Raw genomic sequence first — 18,725 nt, 5'->3', positions numbered from 1 at the left:
TGAGATTGTCTAACTCAATTTGGGCGCTCGAGGATCTCCTTCGTCTCTTCTCGAACCAAGCTCTCTTTGCCTCGCTCATGTTGGTCAAGTCGGCGTTCATGATGAGGTTGTCCTCGGCTTGGCGTTTGAGCTCAACTTCCTTCGCCTTCGGCTCCACCTCTTTGGCCCTTGCCATTGCTATGAGCTCAAGTTCTCTCTCTTGAGCTCAAGTTCTTTAGCTTTGGTCTTCGCCTTGACCTCTTCAATCTCAAGCTTCTTCTGCTGGACATCAAAGAATTTCTTCCTCGTCCTCTTCTTTCTCCCGGCGCCTCCTCTCATCCCTCTTGTCCGTGGACACCTCTCTGTCCGCATGCATCTCCTTCAAAGTGCCATACAATAGCATGGACGACGCATCACGCTTCATGTCGGCTTTGGTTGACTTGTGGCCGCGTGGACGACTTGCACGAGAAGCGGAGCTGCCGCAAGGCTGCCCACCATCAAGGTCAATGACCGTGGCATCTTTGGCGGGATTGTTGCCGGTCAAGGTCGCCATGTAGCCCTCGTACCCCTCCTGGAACTTGGGGGTGCCGTGGAGTTCCTTCCAACAATGAGGGAAGGCAAAGGTCTTCTCTCCATTGTTGGCTTTGTAGAATTCCAAAGCTCGCCACACCTAGAGCAAAGCGAGACAACAACGATAAACAAATGTGCAAACATCGGATGAATAAGTTGAGGTTATGAATCATACCAAGTCCTTCACACCCATGCCACTAACGGGGAGCCGCCTCGCGTGCTCATACGCCGCCCGGAACTTGTTGCACTCCGTTTGAATTGCTCCCCACCTCTTTTGGAGCGATATTTCATCGCGGTCGCTCTCAAATGGCTCCTGTCCATATTTGCGATGTTCATGGAAGTATTCATAGATCCGGCGCTGAATGCGGACCCCTTCGCTCGGCACTCCGTCAACGCATCTTGCCCGATGGTCAACCATCCATCGACGAGCACCTTGTCCTCCTTCTCCGTGTAGTTGGCGGTTCGTTTGCTTACCCGGCGACCTCGAGCTTGTGCAGCTGCGGCTTGTGTGAGGCCCTCACCGAACAACGGCTCCTCCTCAATGTTTATGCTGCCGGGACGAGCGAGTGCCCTCCCGTGTGTCAATGGGAGGTGGTCGGGGAGCCTCGTCGTGTCGAAGGATATGGAAGGGTCGTCGGCATTGTCCGCGCGAAAGACGGAGGGGCTCGCACGGCGGACGGTGCCTGCGCGCGCGCGGCCGACATATCGTCGAACAAGGTTGCGTGCACCGGACGTCGCAGCGGCTCCCGGGTTCTTCGGGCCTTTGGAGTTCGCCGGCGCACGGTTCGTGTCAATGGACGAAGGTGACGGCCCCGTCATGGACTCGCCCACCTCCGGTGACCCATCCCGTGATCCGGTACGCCCGCCGCCCATGCGCCCCCATTTCGTGCCCAAATAGGGCGGTCGGCGGGCGGTTGACCTTGGAGGAAGGGGCCGGGTCACGGAGGAGGCCGAGCTCCCCACCGAGGCCGCGCCGGTGCCGGGGATGATCATGTGCGCTGGCCGAGCGCCGGGTGGCCGTAAAATAGCATGGCCTCGTCGCTCTTGAAGGAGATCGCTCTTCGCCTCCGTCCGGAGTTGGAGAAGCCGCTCCGCCGCCCGCCGCCGCTCCGGCTCGGCAGCGGTTTCCCTCTTCCGTTGGTCCGCGCCTCGCGCCGGCCGCCCTCTTCCTCGCTCTCGAGCTTCCTCGCTCCGGGTGAGCTCGGCCTTCGCCTTCTTCGTCCGCGGCCCGGGGGGCTCGGCCACCGCCGGTTCGAGAGCCGCCTCCACGGCGAGAGCGGCAACGGCCGCGGGTGCCTCCTCTTCGATGGTGGCGGTGGTGTCGGGGCGGTGGCGGCGGCGGCCGCTTCGTCGGCCATCTCTAGGTTTTGGGAGTACAGGTGGAGTGTTTTCTCGTTTTGGGAGGCGGACAGGCGGGCCGGGGGCGGACAAGGGAGGACGCGAGCGACCAGCCTTTCGCGTCCGCGGCCACGCAAACTCGTCCAAGATTTGGGCCGGGTTTGGGTCGTCCCGGACGCCGCGGCCATCCGTTTTAGGGATGGGTCCGCGCGCTGGGCCGCGGTTTTGTCCGTTTCGACCCATCCGGACGCGCGGGCGCGGGATGGGTCGCCCGGTTGGAGATGCCCTCAGACCTCTCCCTCTCCCTCGCTCCCCCTCTCCCGTTTGCCTTTTTGCAGCTCTGCTTGCTCGCGCCGTACTGCAGTCGAGATCGAGGGGGCGGCGGCGGTCGACTCCGGTAGCGGCGGGGCGGGAATCTGGTTTCGGGGTGCTCGGATCCATGGGATCCCTCGGCTTCGAGGCTGCCCTAGCCGTGTGCCCGGCCGCCGCCCAAGCCTACTCCAAGTACTGCGGTGAGCGAGCTCCCCCGCTTTCGAATTCCCTTCCTAGTTTCGTCGCTGGGTTAGGGCTCCAATCGCAGTTTCGGATGTTTCAGGGTTAGAGTAGATCGTATCGTGTCCGTGCCCACTTGCGGTTTAGACGTCAGAGAGAATATTACGAATTTTAGTTGTTTTCGGTGACGGGGTCACCTTCTCTGCATTTGTGCGAACTTCAAGAAATTTCATGATTGCGAGGAGTTAATAATTCACCGCTGGGGCTCATTCTCAGGCCAATTATCTGGTTTCTTGTAATTGCGTCAATAGACGTTGCTGGCTTCTCGCTTGCAGGGTTATTATATTTTAAGCGTGTTCAAGACAAAATGCTCGTGGCTAAAATCACAATTCAATGAACTTTCAGATAATTCTTGGCACAGTTTCAGTTATGCGTATTTCCTTAACAGCTGAAAATCACAATCTCGTCTTAGAATTAAGCTAGCGAATCTCCATACATTATATGTCCCAATATGATATTGTATTTTTCTGGGAAACATTGTTACTACTTGCTGTTTATACGCTATCTCAGTCTGCTAATTGTTTCTGTTTATTGCGTTGCTAGGTATTGTATCAGGCTGCGAGAATGCAAACACAAGGGAAGGGCTGGTTGAGCTTTCACGGACTATTGATAATATGGAAGGAATGAGGTAAAAGCTATTTCGGCTATGCTCATTGTAATATTTGATGTTTGTTTACTGCAGAAATGATGCGTGTTGATCTATTTTTAAGCACGGGCCACGGGGTAGTTCAAACCTGTATTGTCTTTTTATGCCACTCTGAAAATTGCGTTTCTAAAGCTTCTTGGCTTCTTTCCCACATTCATTGAGTTGAAATACTGTCGAGGGCCGATTCAACTAAGATTGGGTGATATATGTTATAAAATCATAGGTAGTTCCTTCCTACCTGTCTGTTTTTACTGTACATTTGGGGTTCGAGCTTGCATTCATGTGTTAATATGAGTACCATATTAAGATTAAAGCTTATACTCTGAACATTAGAATATCATGCTACACTTCCATTGCGCTTTTTCATGGCAAGGAGATTCACACACCTCCATAAACTATCCAGGACAAACACACTCACATATCTCCATTGCATGAGAAATGCCCGCTTACTTTTTACTTACTTTTATGTTTGGCTCTTTTTTCCTCATTATATTCTTCTTACCTATTGGCTGATTACATACTCTACTATTCATCCAGGGATGGAATATTTGGTGATATTCAAAAGCTCATGTCAGTCCTTGAGTTAGTAAGACGCGTGCTTCCCAAGCAAATTATGCATTACCAATCCTCAAATGCTTTTCAATATACTATGCTGATCTATAACACTCTCTTTTAGGATGATGCGCGCCAATTCAGTAATTTCTATGATTTTGTCTTCTTCATTTCTCGTGAAAATGGCCAAAAGAATATTAGTAAGCCCCTTATCCTTGAGCATGTCCATGCATGCTGCTGTATCATTTTTGACATTCCATTAATACTAACTGGAATGTCACTTTTCATGATTTAGCTGTTCAGAAGGCTGTTGCGGCATGGAGGATAGTCCTTATTGGGAGGTTTCGATTGCTGGACCGGTGGTGTAACTTTGTTGAGGTACCAAAAGTTACTGGCTAACAACTTCATGAATTCATTTATAATGTTTTTAAAAAAGAATTCGCTTATTATTGTTACTTCCGTAGTACTGGCAGTGCTTTCATTCGTTACCCATTTTCAGTCGGAACAGTAAAAGCATGGGTTAATTTTTAATTATTTTTTCCTGGAAAATAGTAATTCGTTAGGCATCTTATTAGATAAACAAACAAGTTCTTTTGTAAGAATATGTTTGATCATGAAGAGACGTCCATTTGACTTTAGTCTGGTGAGCAACTTCATTATTAAGTTCATTGAAGCAGTGTTTGGTCTGCAGTTCATGGTTTGGTACATGACGAGTAAATCGATCTATTAACATCTTGACATCTCGTTTAACATGGCAAATGCATGGTTTTGTTAACAGTTGTACTAGTAATGCTCAATAGTTTCTTTCGTCCAAAAAACTCTACTTGTATTTGACAATGTGAAGATAATCCATAACCATTTTGCTGAAGCTGTTATCTCCCGGTTTCCATTGAGTGTTACTATGAACTTTACTATATGCTCTGATTTTTGGGCTCTTCATTTTGACATGACGCTGGATGTTTGCCTTTGGGTATAGCTCAATGGGTCTATCTTTTGTAAATTCCTTAAATCATCAAGGCACACCGCCTTTACCTTTTGTGTTCCCATTTTTATTTATAAACTGATAGTAGACATTATCATGTATATTTTGTTAAGCTTTAACTGTATTTCTCCTTTCTTAGAAGTACCAACGTCACAACATATCTGAGGATGCCTGGCAGCAGCTGCTAGCTTTCAGCAGGTGTGTAAACGAGGACCTGGAAGGTTATGATCCAAAAGGTACAATCCCGTTTCTTCCATACTGCTTGTTTTGGATTTCCATTCCTGTATACACCTTCCTTCATAGATTTAGCTTGGTAACAATCTGATCACTGTGTTTGTGTAAACTTTCCTTAGGTGCTTGGCCTGTTATAATTGATGATTTTGTGGAGTATATGCACAGGTTTGTCTTTATTGTCCTCCTTAATATGCTTTTGGAACATTTGTAATCTTGTGTACTTGTTTATTAGTTTTATTCCACGTCTAAACCTAAATCATGATCAATCATTTGTCTGCTTTGAACTTTAGTGGAGTGTGAGTATATCTGTCTAAAGCACAAGTACCTTAGCGGATTCTGGCTTTCTCTGATTGATCTATCGTTGCTGCTTACTCTTGTTCATTAATGTTTAAGACCGGTCACTAATTACGATTGTCAGACTAAATCACACAGAATTCTCTTCCTGAAATGTTTCTTGAAAACATATACTATATGTTTTAGTTCCACAACTCTTCCCTACAAAAAGCTAACGATGACTCAGTAGTACGTAAATTAGTTTTTTGCATAAAGGCTCCACAATATCTTCCAACTGTTTGGTGCAGGACTCCTAGGAATAGCCCAAAATATTTTATCTTTAGTATAAGCTGTAATGGGAGTTTGTGTCGCACTTTAAGGAACTTTTTTAGTATTTAGGACCGAGTGCTGCTTGCCTAGGATAACGAGTAGCTATGTATCGTACTACGAATAAAAATAATTTTTCTCAGTGCCACAAGTAGGTTATCTTATAATGGGGCCAGTTAAACATTTTAAGGTTTGACAATTGGTATAGAAATGATTATCAACATCGACAGCATCATGAAATTTACTTCAATAATGTGTTAATTATTTTTATTTAAAGCAACATGTAGGCAGCTCTAAGAAGATCCTGAGCAAGATCGCTGGTTACTAACACTGACCCTGTATAGATAAATCTGCATAAAACAAATAAGATGTTTACAAACTTAATTAGCAGGCCTTCTCATGTAAGAGAAAAAAAGAATCAACAGACAATGCAGATTCACCAATGGGCCATGGGCAAGGAGCAAGTAAGAAAGCTCGGAGATTTACTGACCTCATCATGAGTTCGAACACATCCCACCTGATATATTGGAATTTCTATGTCTCTTGCATCCTTTTCCTGGTTAAGCAAATAGTGAGGTTAATGTAAGCATAAATTGTTCAACTAGGAAGCAAGATCCACAAATACACCAATGGTCGAATTGACTTGTACTGTAGCGAGGGATAGTTAATCTTGCCTGATTGGTTGACACTTCAAATTGTTTTCAGAAGCCACGATGTTGATTTATACCTACCAGGTTAAAAGCGGATAAAAATGATGTTTACATTGTCCTCCATGTACATATGCATATCAATTCCAGACAAGCAAGAATATATGTATGCTATGCTAATAAGTATATCCTACATAATAATAGCTTCGGAAAATCTTCTGCCTGTATGTTGGTTTGTTCTTGTGTTCCGCAAAACTATGTTATTCTAAGATGCTACCTGTACTGTTTCTCATGGGTTTCCTTGTAAATGTAGAATTTATCGCCCTGGTGACTGCTCCAGTGCAATGGCATCACAATGCAGTATTTCCAATACATTCAGAGGTACTGTTCTGAAGAATTACTCTTTCTATTTTTTATTTAGTCAGTTATGTTGTTAATTTGTTATGTAGAATGTCGTGTAACAGGACTAAATCTATTACCTGGATCAAAGAGGAAATGCCCTACTCAGTTTAACTCCAGTGAAGATAATGTAGAGCTTTCAGATGTTCCTAGACACTCTCTCCATCTTACACCATTGAAGCGTCTGAAGGAAAGTTCCGTCTCCACTAAAAGTGGTGTTTCGGAGTGCAATGCAGGTACCCCTTTCCTTAACAGTTCATCAGATTGTCGCGAGGATACAAATTTACACAACTCAAGAGGCTGGCTTCAGAACTCACCTTGTATAGTTGAGGATAGTTTGGCAAAAGGGTTTGAAGGTTGCATTTCAATGAAGTGCTCATTCTGCTAGATCAGGAATGCATGGTGGAATCATTTATGACAGCTCTTAAACTATATATTTCTACTTGCGTCAACACCATCCTGTACTTAGTCAATTTTCAGTGGTGATATTATTTTGTACCCAAACACTGATGTTATACATAACTGTGTTCTCCTGCTGTTATTGAAGATGTCTGTTTGTTCGTTGGTCTGTTTGCTATGTACTTGGTATAGAGTTTTGCACAATTCTTCTCCCAGTATACTACCGTCAACCCCATTTCATCCAGATGTTATTGGCAGGTGCTATAACGAATTGGGGAATTCAGATGACTGCAAAGGAATAGGATATTTTATTTTTATTTTTGAAACAGAGGTAAAAGCTTTGCCTCAATCTATTAATTAAGAAGATAATGTCTAGTTAATTAACGGAAAATTGGACGAAAATCGTTACAACATCATAAACCATAGACTGACTAAACCCAAAAGTCTGCAACTCCTTGATCGCCTAGGCACATCAACCAACTCTCCCAACCTGGCTGCAAACTGTCGACACAAAGATCGTCACACACAAAGAAAACCCACTTTTCTTGGTTTTGCTCTTCAGATCATACATCAAGGAGTTGCTGATGCATTCCTTGTGGTGCAACTTTTTTTTTTTTTTTGCTCTTGAGATACTCCTTTACCTTTTTGGTTTTGTCATCCGTATCTTTCCCTGACATGAGACATACAATATCTTTGCTAGATCAGGAATAGTTGTCTCTAAACTGCCGAGAAGGTCGCAAAGCTCTTTTGCAAAGAGAGCCTCGGAGTCAACAAAAGCAAGCGGCTGACTGGAGATGGCTACATGGAAGCTACAACCGAAGGCCCAAGTGAGACAACTTCCACATGCACCATCGATAGAGGAGGAGACGACTCCCCACACAAATCCTAATCAACATTACCGGAACAATGACCTCACTCTTCATGGGGCTGCGGCAATGGACATGGAATGGCACGGGGATAATTTCTAACTTTAACCTAACAGCATCACACAATAGTCGCACGTCTCTTCTTTTACTTGCCCCAAGACGATGATAGACGATGATATCAGCACCACCAAGGTGTTACTGTCATTCTGGATGCACTTTGTCCATTCCCCCATTCCACAATTATTTTATTGCACTGACGTCTTTATTGAGCTGTTCCTGGAGGCCCAGCTTACTGTAATAGTAAAATTTGGTAGCAGGTAAGCAGACACACTTTGACCCAGCAAAAGCTTCGTCTTTTTTCCCAGTTTAGCAGTCCACGAAAAAAAATCAACACATTATATTTCCTGTCGAGTACATGCCAAATGGTGTTGCATTACATACCCTACTGTCCCCACCACATTGTACGAGAAAAGCATCACCCGCAGAGCAGAGTATGATATCGAAACTGTTGTTAGTGCACAGATCAAACTTCTGCATCTAAAGGCTATCATCTGAAATATTTGAAGTGTTTATACTCGTAAACAAAACATATAACAACATTTCATACAGTCTAGCTGTTGTCATTGACACCATGTGCAAGTGCCAGTGAAGTTTAGCCCTAGGAATACAAATGCTAATCCTTGGAGATAGAGATTAAAATAGTAGCTAGTCTTCCCAGGGAATACAAGGTTGTATGATGCACAGAAGAAAAGAAACGCTGCAAATAGCATCTCACGAAAGTTAACCCTGCAAGAAAAGATGATGTCATTTACAGTTTAGCATACAGTATATGATAGTTGAATGTGCATAACCTTGACTAAGGGTTTTACCTGTCTCTTATTCTTTTCCTGGTTTTCTGGAGCAAGGGAACATCAGTGTCTTCAAAATTGTTTCCTACCTTCTTTGTCACAGCCCACTCGTTAAACTCTGATAATTCAAATAGACCAGCCAGTGCAGCTCTCAGGCGATGCATTGTCATCACATTCTCGAACAAAATCCAAAATGGCAATATGTGTATATTTCTGCAGAGAGGATTTTAAGGGCATTGAAAAAATTACTATGTGGAGAAGCAGAGATGAGAAATCTAATTGGAACTCAAAGCAGTCATTGAGAAACTTACTTGGGATGTCTTATTGCTGTGACCACTAAAAGTACCATGGGAATATAGGCGATGCCCCAGACTGGTATGAATAGTTCTGGTATCATGACTGATATTGGAAGTATGATATTGTAGAGAATACATGTGACCGTAGGGGCCACAACTCTCCGCACCAAAAAGAAACTATAGAGCATATGGAACTTCTTGACGACAGATACATCCTAATGAAACAACAATGGGATAAATTTTAGTTTCCTTTGAACATTTTCTGAAGATTTGCAAATGAGGAGAAGAGAACCCTACTTTAGCAGCCAAAATATCTTTTGCTACTTGTCGGAATAAATGTGCACCACCACAGGACCACCGGAATTGCTGTCGGCAGTAGTCCTTGTAAGTGGATGGCAATTCACTCTTAACCTGCATTATGTTTTGCATAGTCAAATGATTACACTGAGCTATTACACTTTCAGCAATATTATTGTTGGATAAATATTACTCACTCTGATATCCCCGACATATATAAATTTCCAACCCTTTAGGGTTGCTCGAACTGCCAAGTCCATATCTTCAACTGTAGTGCGGTCCTTCCAACCTCCTGCCTCTTTGATGGCTGCTGCACGCCATACTCCAGCAGTTCCTAGGATAACAATAAACATTCCGTTAGATGATCATTTATTTCTAATCTAATCTATGTTCTGGACTTCCTTTCTTTTTTTACTTTGTGGCCTTACAATGTGTAAGCCATAAAGGTTTGTACCATTGAAACTGAAGAAGGAAAAGGTTGCTGATCCCGCTTCTTGCTCAACTTTGAAGTGGTAATCGAAGAACATCTTTTGTACCCTTGTCAACAGGCTTGCTGTGTCATTAACTGCAAAATTCTGTCAATTAAGAATCGATCAATTCAATCAGAGTAAATAAAGCACTATCATTTTTTTCAAGTGGTACATCAGCAGTATTTTCCATGCCAAATTATCTTGGAACTTTTTCTGTACCTTGTTCCTGGCACTCCATGAACAGTAAGACAGGATCAGCTGAACATGTTTTTAGATGTTCATGAAAATACAAAGAGACGTTTTTTTATGTGACTAGAAAAGTGAGTTTTTTTTATCCCAAGTTCCCTGTGTTAGTTCTAGAAACAGTGCTTCCGTAAATTTCCTGACGTTTAGAAATGGAGAAAGCATTCCTATGTGGTTAACTGGTGATGTGCTGAAATATTTGAAGCCTGTGTGATAAGTGCAATTGTGCAAACATGTAAGGACTTCTTTTGTAGTTTAGTTTTCATTGCATGGCTAATGAAAACTGTCTTGTGATAGGCTGGAAAGACTGATGCTCTAGAGCTAATAGGAAATGAGTACATACCGAAGGTCCATCGAGCTTGAACAAGAGCAACTTTTGGATTGTGCACCAAGAAGGGGACTGTCCTGAGAAGAAAGTCTTGCTCAGGCTGGAAATCAGCATCAAATATAGCAACATATTCACACTGCTTGGCGTAGTCGTATTCCATTCCTTTCTTCAGGGCCCCTGCTTTAAACCCCTTGCGGCCGCTTCTCGTGGTATACTTAATATTCATACCCTTGCTCGCCCACTCTTCGCATTCAAGCTCCACCAAATTCTGCAGAACGTAAGTAATCCAATGAGCCTGGATGCTTTAGATTGCATGTTAACATCCATCATGTAAAATGGCTGATGCCCTAGTCTAGTAGCATATCTTAGCATGACACACTCTTCTCATTGACCCTGTGAAGTCTGACCACTCACAAGGGCTAGAAACTGGCAAGAGCCAGAAGTCAGTGTGAAAAGGGAAGTGATCAACTGTTCCAATCACTTGGTAACATCTGAAGCCTGAATGTCTATTATCAATTGAAACACCTACCAGAGGTAAGGTTTAGTTTTGTTGCTGTGTCAGCACAACTGGATTAGTGCTATTTTGGAAACTGTCTTCTACTACAAAATAATTTGTTTTGAGAAAACTGTTGGTTAATCGATCAGATGAGGTCTACCATCTTAAGATAGTGCACCAACAGACATTTGATTGGGAGGCCACCCCTGCTTATCTTAAGAGTTCTTGTTCTTGCCAACTAGTACTCCTGCGGTCCTGCCCCATCCCACTAAGCCAACTCATCCACCGAATGGATTGAATACTGGCATAACTGATCTAGACTGTCCACTAGAATTTAATTTTCAATTTACTACTAGTTTTTACTGAAGAGAGATGAGTACGGTTATTGAGTTGTGAAGCAAATTTCTAAGATTGGAGTATATAACTCCTTGTTTATTTTTGCAGAAATCTTAATTTCAAGTTTTTAAAGAAATGCAAAAAAAATGAACAGAGATAATTGGGTAGTCAATTTCCTTGTAAATTCTGGTAAGAGAATAAGATCATTTGCAAGACACGTGGAAAACACAAAACGAGTTATTGTGCAAAGTCTATACAAGAAGTTAGGTGACTTGTGTAGAAAGTCGTGTGATTTTTTGCATAGGTCGCAAATGGTAATATTATTTTTAGTAGTACTTACAGGGGTAAGTTTCTATCCAATATCAGCATGCAATCATTCCTTTTCATATTTTTCAAATAGAAAAAAACGACTTTGTTTCCTATTGACTCGTTTATGGTTTGATACTTTGCATACAAAAAAAACAACTGAAACGAGCAGAATAATTTACTTTGGTAATGAACCTTCCTGGGACAATCCAAAATATGAAGTAATGATTTTGGACAGCTGGGGAAGAATCCCTCCCTGGAGAGGAATATGCTCACCAATTATTGAACCATCTTCTCAGATCCACCACCATCCATGGGTCTGACTGAATACACATTGTACAAGTGGGCAACGAGCCAGATCCCAGAGGGCGTTCATTGGCAAAAGGCCAGGGGCTTATTGGTCTAGGAAGAATATCGGGACCAGGTAAATGAGTTCACGTGAACACATGGTTAATCAGTTCCAAAGGTTAAGCTTAGTTGAACCAATTTTGCTGATGTATTGACAGTGTCAAATGACAACCCATGGTTTCTGGTGTGGTTAGATTCAGCATTGCTGCATTGGCTGCACTTTGTGTGGTGACTGGTGGCACAAATTGAAACTGTTTCCACAGGGAGAATACCGCTAGTACATTCTTCACTTCCATTTTCGTGGAGACTCATTATTGCTGTAATGGCCGACAGAGATCCCCAGCACACAGACAGCAGGGGCCCACATGCTGCGCGTACCCATGTGATTGAAAGGTCAGGTTGGGAATCCAGATTTGCAACGAATAATTCGAAGATAGTAGTGCTATATGCTCTTGAACTTGTTCTCTGAATGTTCGATGACGACTTGCGAAGTTCTGATAGTGAAAGGAAACCTAGTGACAAAAGTGCAACGTCTAGTTCCCTCAATGCCAAAGGTTGAAGTAGCTTTCACCAAAATAATCTCGTAGAAGTCCGCGATTGACCTTTTCCCAATTTTAAAAAACTGAAAAAATATATGAAATTCTCTACAACCCGACTCATCACTCACAATAAGCAGCATGCTCCTATAGTCCTATGACAGATTGACATATAGTCCAATGTCAAAACTTTTGACATCTTGCTGTAGAATATAACACAGACGAGGTCTAAATCTGTGTGTTCCTTTCTTAATAGAAACAGGTCATATATGTCTGGGTCTGAGTCTGACTAATTAGAGATGGAATCTAGAAGTAGGTGAGTGTTTAGGTACTCCACTTCTTCTAAAATGATTAAAAGATGCAACTTGCAACTTCCAACAAAGGTGGTATGGAGGCAACTCTGCTCAAAATATAGAGTTGAGAAGATGTCTACCTTGATATACGGATCGGTGGAATCATCCAGCACTTGGACAATTATCCTATCCTTTGGCCACTCGAGCTCACATGCCGCCCCTATCGACAGCTTGTACACCTACACGCACAGCTCAATCCCAAGAAATAAATTAGGCAGTGGCACAGAGGAATATATAGTACTAATCTCGCAAGACAACAAGAACAATAACAGTAAGAGATGAAAGCAACAAACGAGAGAAGATCTTGCTTTGGTGTTCTTTACAGAAAAAAAGATCAATGAGTAAATTATGATCGTCTCTCACCTCCAGCTCATTGTACATGGGTATCTGCACCAGGACCATGGGGTAGTGGGCGTCCGTCCCCTTCTCCTCGTCGTCGCCGGCGATGGGCTCCCACTTGAACCGCCACTCGGGCCGCCAGCCGATGACCTTGACGCCGAGGCTGACCACGCTGTTGTACACGGCCTCCACCGCCAGCATCACCGACATGACCATGCACACCCACACCGCCACCTGCAGAACCGGCGCGATCACCCCGCCCCGCACGCGCACCCACAGCTCGTACACATCCGCCAGCGACACGCCGCCGGCGGACTCCGACGAGGAGGAGCCATCGAAGACGCCGATGAACCACGAAATGGTATCCTGGAAGTCCAGCCGCCCGCCCACTGCGACAGAGGAGAAAGGGAGATTAATGATGCCGCAAGAAACGTCAGATCACGTGCGCCGCCGCGCGTTGGGCAGGAAAAACGGAGAGAGCAATGTTGTACCGGTGAGTGGGCGGCTGAAATCGACGGCGCCGGTGGAGACGGCGGTCGCGAGGGCCGCGGCGGCGGCGAGGACGAAGAGGAGGGCGCCGCCGATTTCTCCAGCCTCCATGGGTGACGGAAGGGGAATGCGGCCTATGTGGGAGGAGAGACGGAGTACAGGCCAATGGGTGCTGGATTTTCCCAAGTCTGCACCTATCTTTGTTGTACTTTTCTCCTTCCTCTTTTGCTACGTGCCACCGGTGTACTTGCTTTATATACGTGCAAGTGGGCACACTTTGCTATCCACTCCCAACTATTAAAACACAAAGATGCCATTTACATTTAAGAATAACATTAAGAAATATAAGAACAATTCATCGTGAGTTCACGACTAATATCCCTCTTCAAATCAACTTAAAATGTGTTCACCTCAAATTCTCCAATGGTTCCATTCAGTTGCTAAGGAAAAAATATGTGGGGGTGTAACAACTCTCTATTGGTAGATGATCCAGAGGGAAAAAAATGGTGATGTTGTAATAACCGGATGATACTCTGTGATTTAATTTCAATGAAATCAGGAGTAAAATCTTTTTAGTCCGAAAAAGGCAACTCGCTGGATCTTCTAATATGCTAGAGCTAGCGTCTCAACCAAGACTGTGCTAACTTTATTTCCTAATCGATAAACCCATTTTTTTTCTCAACGAATAATTTTCATGACCGATTCATTTTTTCTCTCTTTCCCATGTGCTATAATTGAAATCATCCTTGATATCTTTGCTAGTAAATCATTTGATGTCCGTAGACTGTTAGTCCACTTGTGTGAGGGAAAGAATAATGATACACTAATGCTCAACCCTATATCGTTGCGTGGAACATATCTACGCTATATTGGAGTATATGTTTCTTAAAAGACCTTATAATAAAAGCTTTGGTAGAAACTGATAGTATTACGAAATAGTTTGGCAAGGTTGCATGCTTACAATTCTTCTAGCCAACCATATTGGAATTTCTCAGCAAAATGAAACATAAGCACCTTGTTAGCCTTAAAGTGTCATTTGCTCTTATTAAATCAACATCTCTTGAGATATCTTGTTTTCTCAGGTCAAAAAAGAAAGACATATCTTATGCTCTCTAAGAAAAATATGTGTACACAAAACAGATTAGAATTATGGACACAATACATAAAATTTAATAAAATGTCGCTGCTAGCTACGATTCCATCGCTGAGATTAAATGGTAGACCACTATGCAATCATGGAAGTTTTTGTTCTGGAGACGATATAAAGTTGTGTGCCAGCCCTTTGTTATTTTTTCTTTAGACAGAAGAAAACCTAGAGTTGTTTCTGAGTAGAACTTCATCCAATGATGCAAGTGGGATCCACTTAGATGTTCAAATTTCTTGCCTAAAATTTGACTTATACAAATTGACCTAGAATCACGATATAAGTAGATCACTCTTGCATCCTAATATTATTGGAGTCCCCCATCTTTTCCACATTCACATATGAACTCATCATTTGGAGGGAGAAAGAGCTTACTATTCTATTCTTTCTGTCAGGGTGCACGTTTCATGGGTATCTAGCAATTTATATTTTGACGTAGCCGAATCGTCCGTCATGTACCACTAATCCGCCGGCTTTATTTTACGTCCACCGTGCGGTGAGACAGGCAAGATCTGATGCGTAGATTGGCCATCATGGTAACGAGACGGACGGCAGCATCTTCCGTCATCTGGTCACAGAGTCAGCTTTATTGCAGATCCGAGGGTGGTGGCTTTGCTTGGGCCCATCTTGTTCAGCAGCAACAGGACCAGCAATGTTTATGGGAGCTCTGACAAATAAAACTTATAAATTTAGCTAAAAGTTTAAGCTTGTTAACTTTAATTAAATAAAAGGAAGAAAATACAAACAGCTACAATATGAAATAAGTATATTATGAAAATATACTTCAAGGTGGACCTAATAATATTGATTTGGTATCGTAACTCTACAGGTTTTAATCTATAACGGCAAACCGAGCTTGGCTCCGGCGGTTAGGTTTCTTGTGGTGGAACCATTCCACCTAGATTCAAGTCCTAGACTTGGCATGAGTGAAGTGGCGGAGCTAGCAGGTGTTAGGGTGGGACGTGCCCCACCCTGGAATTTCATACTAGCACATATTTTAGTGAGAAAAAATAGAAAAATAAAAATATAGCTTATATATACCAAGTTATGTTGGTTGCCCCACCCTAATGTTTTTTGCTAGATCGGCCACTGCATGAGTGTTTGCATTTACCTGGATTTATTTTAGAATTTAATCGGCGTTATTCTTTCAGTGGTAGGTGACGTGCCCGTCAACAGCGAGACGCATGTGGTGACTTCGTCAACCTCAAGATCTACCGGCTCAATTCCTCGGAGGTGCTCATAGAGATAGGGTGTGCATGTATGCATTCATAGGGGTGCGTATATATGCATGTTTGTGAGCGTCTGCATTGTAATGTGTTCTTAAAAAAAGATTTTTATCTATAATGTTGGTCAAACTTAGATGATGTCCATTTTAACTAAAATTATATGGCTTATTAACCGAAACAGAGGGAGTATATAATGCATATGCATAACATGCTGAAAAAAGGAAATCCTTTTCAGCTTCTTACTCATCATTTGGATTGGGTGCATCAGCAGATTCCTACATAACAGCTGATGATCGTTGCGGAAGTCCTTGCTGCCAAGGGGCTCCATAGTTCAATGCACATATAGGTCCACCTCATCTATGCCTGACTACATTTTTTTTACGAGTCAAAGAGTGGCACTGGTGATCTGGAGAAGCAGAACACGTGGACCCTTCGCCTAGGACGGTATGATGACTCATACGAGAAGACATGGGTAGGCGCATTTTTGTAATCCTTCTGCATTCATGAATCACTCGCCACGTCAATGATTGAGGCCCATGATGAATTCGCGAGAAAAAGGAGGCGTGTTTTTCTGTACTGGAAATCACATGCTTCCATGTACTTCTGCTGAAACAACACCTGTCATGTATTACGACAAGCTCATCTCGGCTCCGCCCATGGCTTCAGTTTCCAAATGGTTCATCTCGTGGTTGGAACACCTACCCTCTTTCGCGCCTACCCGTAACTGTCTCGAGTGAGCAGCTGTCTTTAGTTTTATATGTTGGCATGAGCTGTTTTTAGCTAGTGTACTTGTTCTTGGCTACTCACGAAATAAATATACTAAATCCAGCTCTTTTGTGAGAAAATTCCACTTCCTATTCCATTTGTACAACTGAAACAGCTTTTACATCACTTAAAAATCTTACATATTTACAGACACGGATTTGGTGGATATGGGTGTAGGCGCACCCATTTTTAAAAAAAATCAAAAAAATGCCATTCAAAAGTCTCAGAAATATTTGATTTTTTTTTGCGTGTATAGACTATCTCGATACTTACTCGTGCTAATTCACAACTGAAAATGTGATCGTATGTGGCCTACAAGAAAAAGAGAAAATTGCAATTTGTATTTGTTTGAACAATACAAATCCAATCATTATAGTGTCATTCGTATTTTATCATTTTTACGGAGGTCACATACAATCGTATTCTTCCGGACTAAGTATGAAGATATTATATACATGCAAACATTTATTTATTTTTTAAAACTTTTAATGGCATTTTTTATAAAGTTTAGAATAAACGGGTGCGCGTGACCCCATGTTTGACTAGCTATTTCCGGCATATTTACCTCTTAGTTGTGACAATTATAGGCTTTACTTTGTACTATTATAATTAAGAAGCCAGATCTACATTTGGGGTTTCCGCGAACCTTCTCCATACTGCAGAATTCTTCCGGTTTGTCCGCAAAAATATTTTGAATTCCCCGAACTATTCCCATGACATTCTCCCATACACATATATTTACTCTCATAACAACATTCTCCCATACCCATATAATTTATTTACTCTCGTAACAGATTGAATTACTTTAATCCCGTGACTCGGCAGGTTCGGTAATGCATAAACATGAATTTGAAATTCTTCGGATTAATAACTAACAGCGGGAGTTGGACATCCATTATACTGGAGTCAATAATTTAGTTTACGTGAGTTCTGGAACTCTTGAACACCAATATAATAACTGTTGAAATATTGGATCTGCACTTAGTGGTCCATACTAGATTTTAGATTTTCCTATAAATCTCAAAGCCCACTTAGTGACAGTCTTGTGAGTTTGAGCCCAAGTTGGTGACAGCTCACTAGGGAGTGGCAAGAGGTGGGAAGTTTAGTCCCACATGGAAAGTTGGGAGGAAGTACCTGACATAGGCATCCCAAATGGGCCTGCCTAATATAGTACCCGGGGTTTATTGAAGGCCCACTACCCGAAGAATAAGAAGACTCGAGAGCCCAAGATGTATTTAAGGAAAAGATAGAGTTGTAATAGGAAGTGTTATTTGTAATCTGCGGGATGAGTTAGAAACCATCCCGGACTCCGTAATCCTTGTATAGCACGAATCCCTCGGCTCCACCTATATAAAGGGGGGTCGAGGGACGAGAAGATCATCGAATCATTGTCCGCAAACCCTAGTTTTCATATTCGTCGAGCACTTTTCGGCTGAAACCTTCGAGATCTACTTGCCCTCTACTTCTAACTAAACCCTAGCCTACAATCCATAGGCATTGATAAGTTAATCCCTTGTCAATTGGCGCCGTCTGTGGGAATTAGAGGCGTAAGGAGCTGATCTCGATGGCACGTTCAAGATCTTCGACATCGTCAACCGGAAGCAACACTATGGATCGAGGTAAACAGATCGCTGCTGGTCTTGTTGATTTTGTACCTCACCCACCCTCCCGTTTGGATGCATATGCGTATCTGGCGGAGCCCTTGGAGATGACGTTCGGAAGGTTCCACTTTCGCGTCGAGAAAGAAGGGTCGTATCGTATCGAAATTCCGATTTCGTCGGGATCATCGGCGGTCGATTCTGATTTTTCAAGCTATACATCGTCAACTGAGTCAGAAGAAGAAACTTCGGCAACAAATTACGTCAGCATCAGAGCAAGAGAGAAACTCGCCAAGATCTTCAGCAACGCATCGTTTGAGTCATCTGCGGACTCATATATAAGCGATGGCTCAAGCGATGTCGACAGTTACGACTTCATCGACAAATCTCTCACAATGGGCAAGGTCTTCATCAATCTCAACAATGATGTCACCGAACCCAACATAGATCTGAGTACAAAATATCATCGGATTTATGCTATCGAAGATCAAGAGGAAACATCGGAGGCTTTCGACCGCTTGGGAAATCCTTTTGTCGATCCCT

The 18,725-nt window shown here is 43.0% G+C and overlaps 2 protein-coding genes across 3 annotated transcripts; one reads left to right on the top strand and one right to left on the bottom strand.

Annotated features, from left to right (window-relative positions):
* Positions 1-2,269: 2,269 nt before the first annotated feature.
* LOC124677579 (defective in cullin neddylation protein AAR3) lies at positions 2,270-7,067 on the top strand. 2 transcript variants are annotated; one of them, XM_047213560.1, is made up of 9 exons: positions 2,270-2,399; positions 2,983-3,067; positions 3,623-3,671; positions 3,762-3,837; positions 3,933-4,015; positions 4,759-4,855; positions 4,973-5,018; positions 6,414-6,481; positions 6,565-7,067. In XM_047213560.1, exons 1-9 carry the CDS (start codon positions 2,327-2,329, stop codon positions 6,885-6,887), a joined length of 900 nt encoding a protein of 299 aa, XP_047069516.1. In that variant the 5' UTR covers positions 2,270-2,326; the 3' UTR covers positions 6,888-7,067. The 2 variants fall into 2 exon arrangements, with proteins under 2 accessions (XP_047069516.1, XP_047069515.1); XM_047213559.1 differs by having other exon boundaries at positions 6,550-7,067.
* A 1,081-nt stretch (positions 7,068-8,148) lies between these two features.
* On the bottom strand, positions 8,149-13,588 carry LOC124674480 (probable glucomannan 4-beta-mannosyltransferase 7). The gene is made up of 10 exons (XM_047210520.1): positions 13,452-13,588; positions 12,985-13,349; positions 12,702-12,800; positions 10,262-10,514; positions 9,660-9,770; positions 9,403-9,539; positions 9,206-9,319; positions 8,924-9,123; positions 8,634-8,825; positions 8,149-8,550 (listed from the first exon to the last, which is right to left on the bottom strand). The coding sequence occupies exons 1-10, from the start codon at positions 13,558-13,560 to the stop codon at positions 8,385-8,387; spliced, it is 1,746 nt and encodes a 581-aa protein (XP_047066476.1). The 5' UTR covers positions 13,561-13,588; the 3' UTR covers positions 8,149-8,384.
* Between the last annotated feature and the right edge of the window lie 5,137 nt (positions 13,589-18,725).

This window comes from Lolium rigidum, chromosome 7, assembly GCF_022539505.1.
Source record: "Lolium rigidum isolate FL_2022 chromosome 7, APGP_CSIRO_Lrig_0.1, whole genome shotgun sequence".
Classification (NCBI taxonomy): Eukaryota; Viridiplantae; Streptophyta; class Magnoliopsida; order Poales; family Poaceae; genus Lolium; species Lolium rigidum.
The sequence above is the reverse complement of the archived record's forward strand: the minus strand, read 5'-3'. Positions and strand labels throughout refer to the sequence as shown.

Coding starts and splice junctions, on each gene's coding strand:
- LOC124677579 (XM_047213559.1), top strand. CDS start 2,327: ATGGGATCCCTCGGCTTCGAGGCTGCCCTAGCCGTGTGCCCGGCCGCC. Junction 4,016..4,758: donor GGTGGTGTAACTTTGTTGAG/GTACCAAAAGTT, acceptor CTCCTTTCTTAG/AAGTACCAACGTCACAACAT. Junction 5,019..6,413: donor TTTGTGGAGTATATGCACAG/GTTTGTCTTTAT, acceptor TTGTAAATGTAG/AATTTATCGCCCTGGTGACT.
- LOC124674480 (XM_047210520.1), bottom strand. CDS start 13,560: ATGGAGGCTGGAGAAATCGGCGGCGCCCTCCTCTTCGTCCTCGCCGCC. Junction 9,771..10,261: donor TCAAGCTCGATGGACCTTCG/GTATGTACTCAT, acceptor AGAATTTTGCAG/TTAATGACACAGCAAGCCTG. Junction 9,320..9,402: donor TATATGTCGGGGATATCAGA/GTGAGTAATATT, acceptor AACATAATGCAG/GTTAAGAGTGAATTGCCATC.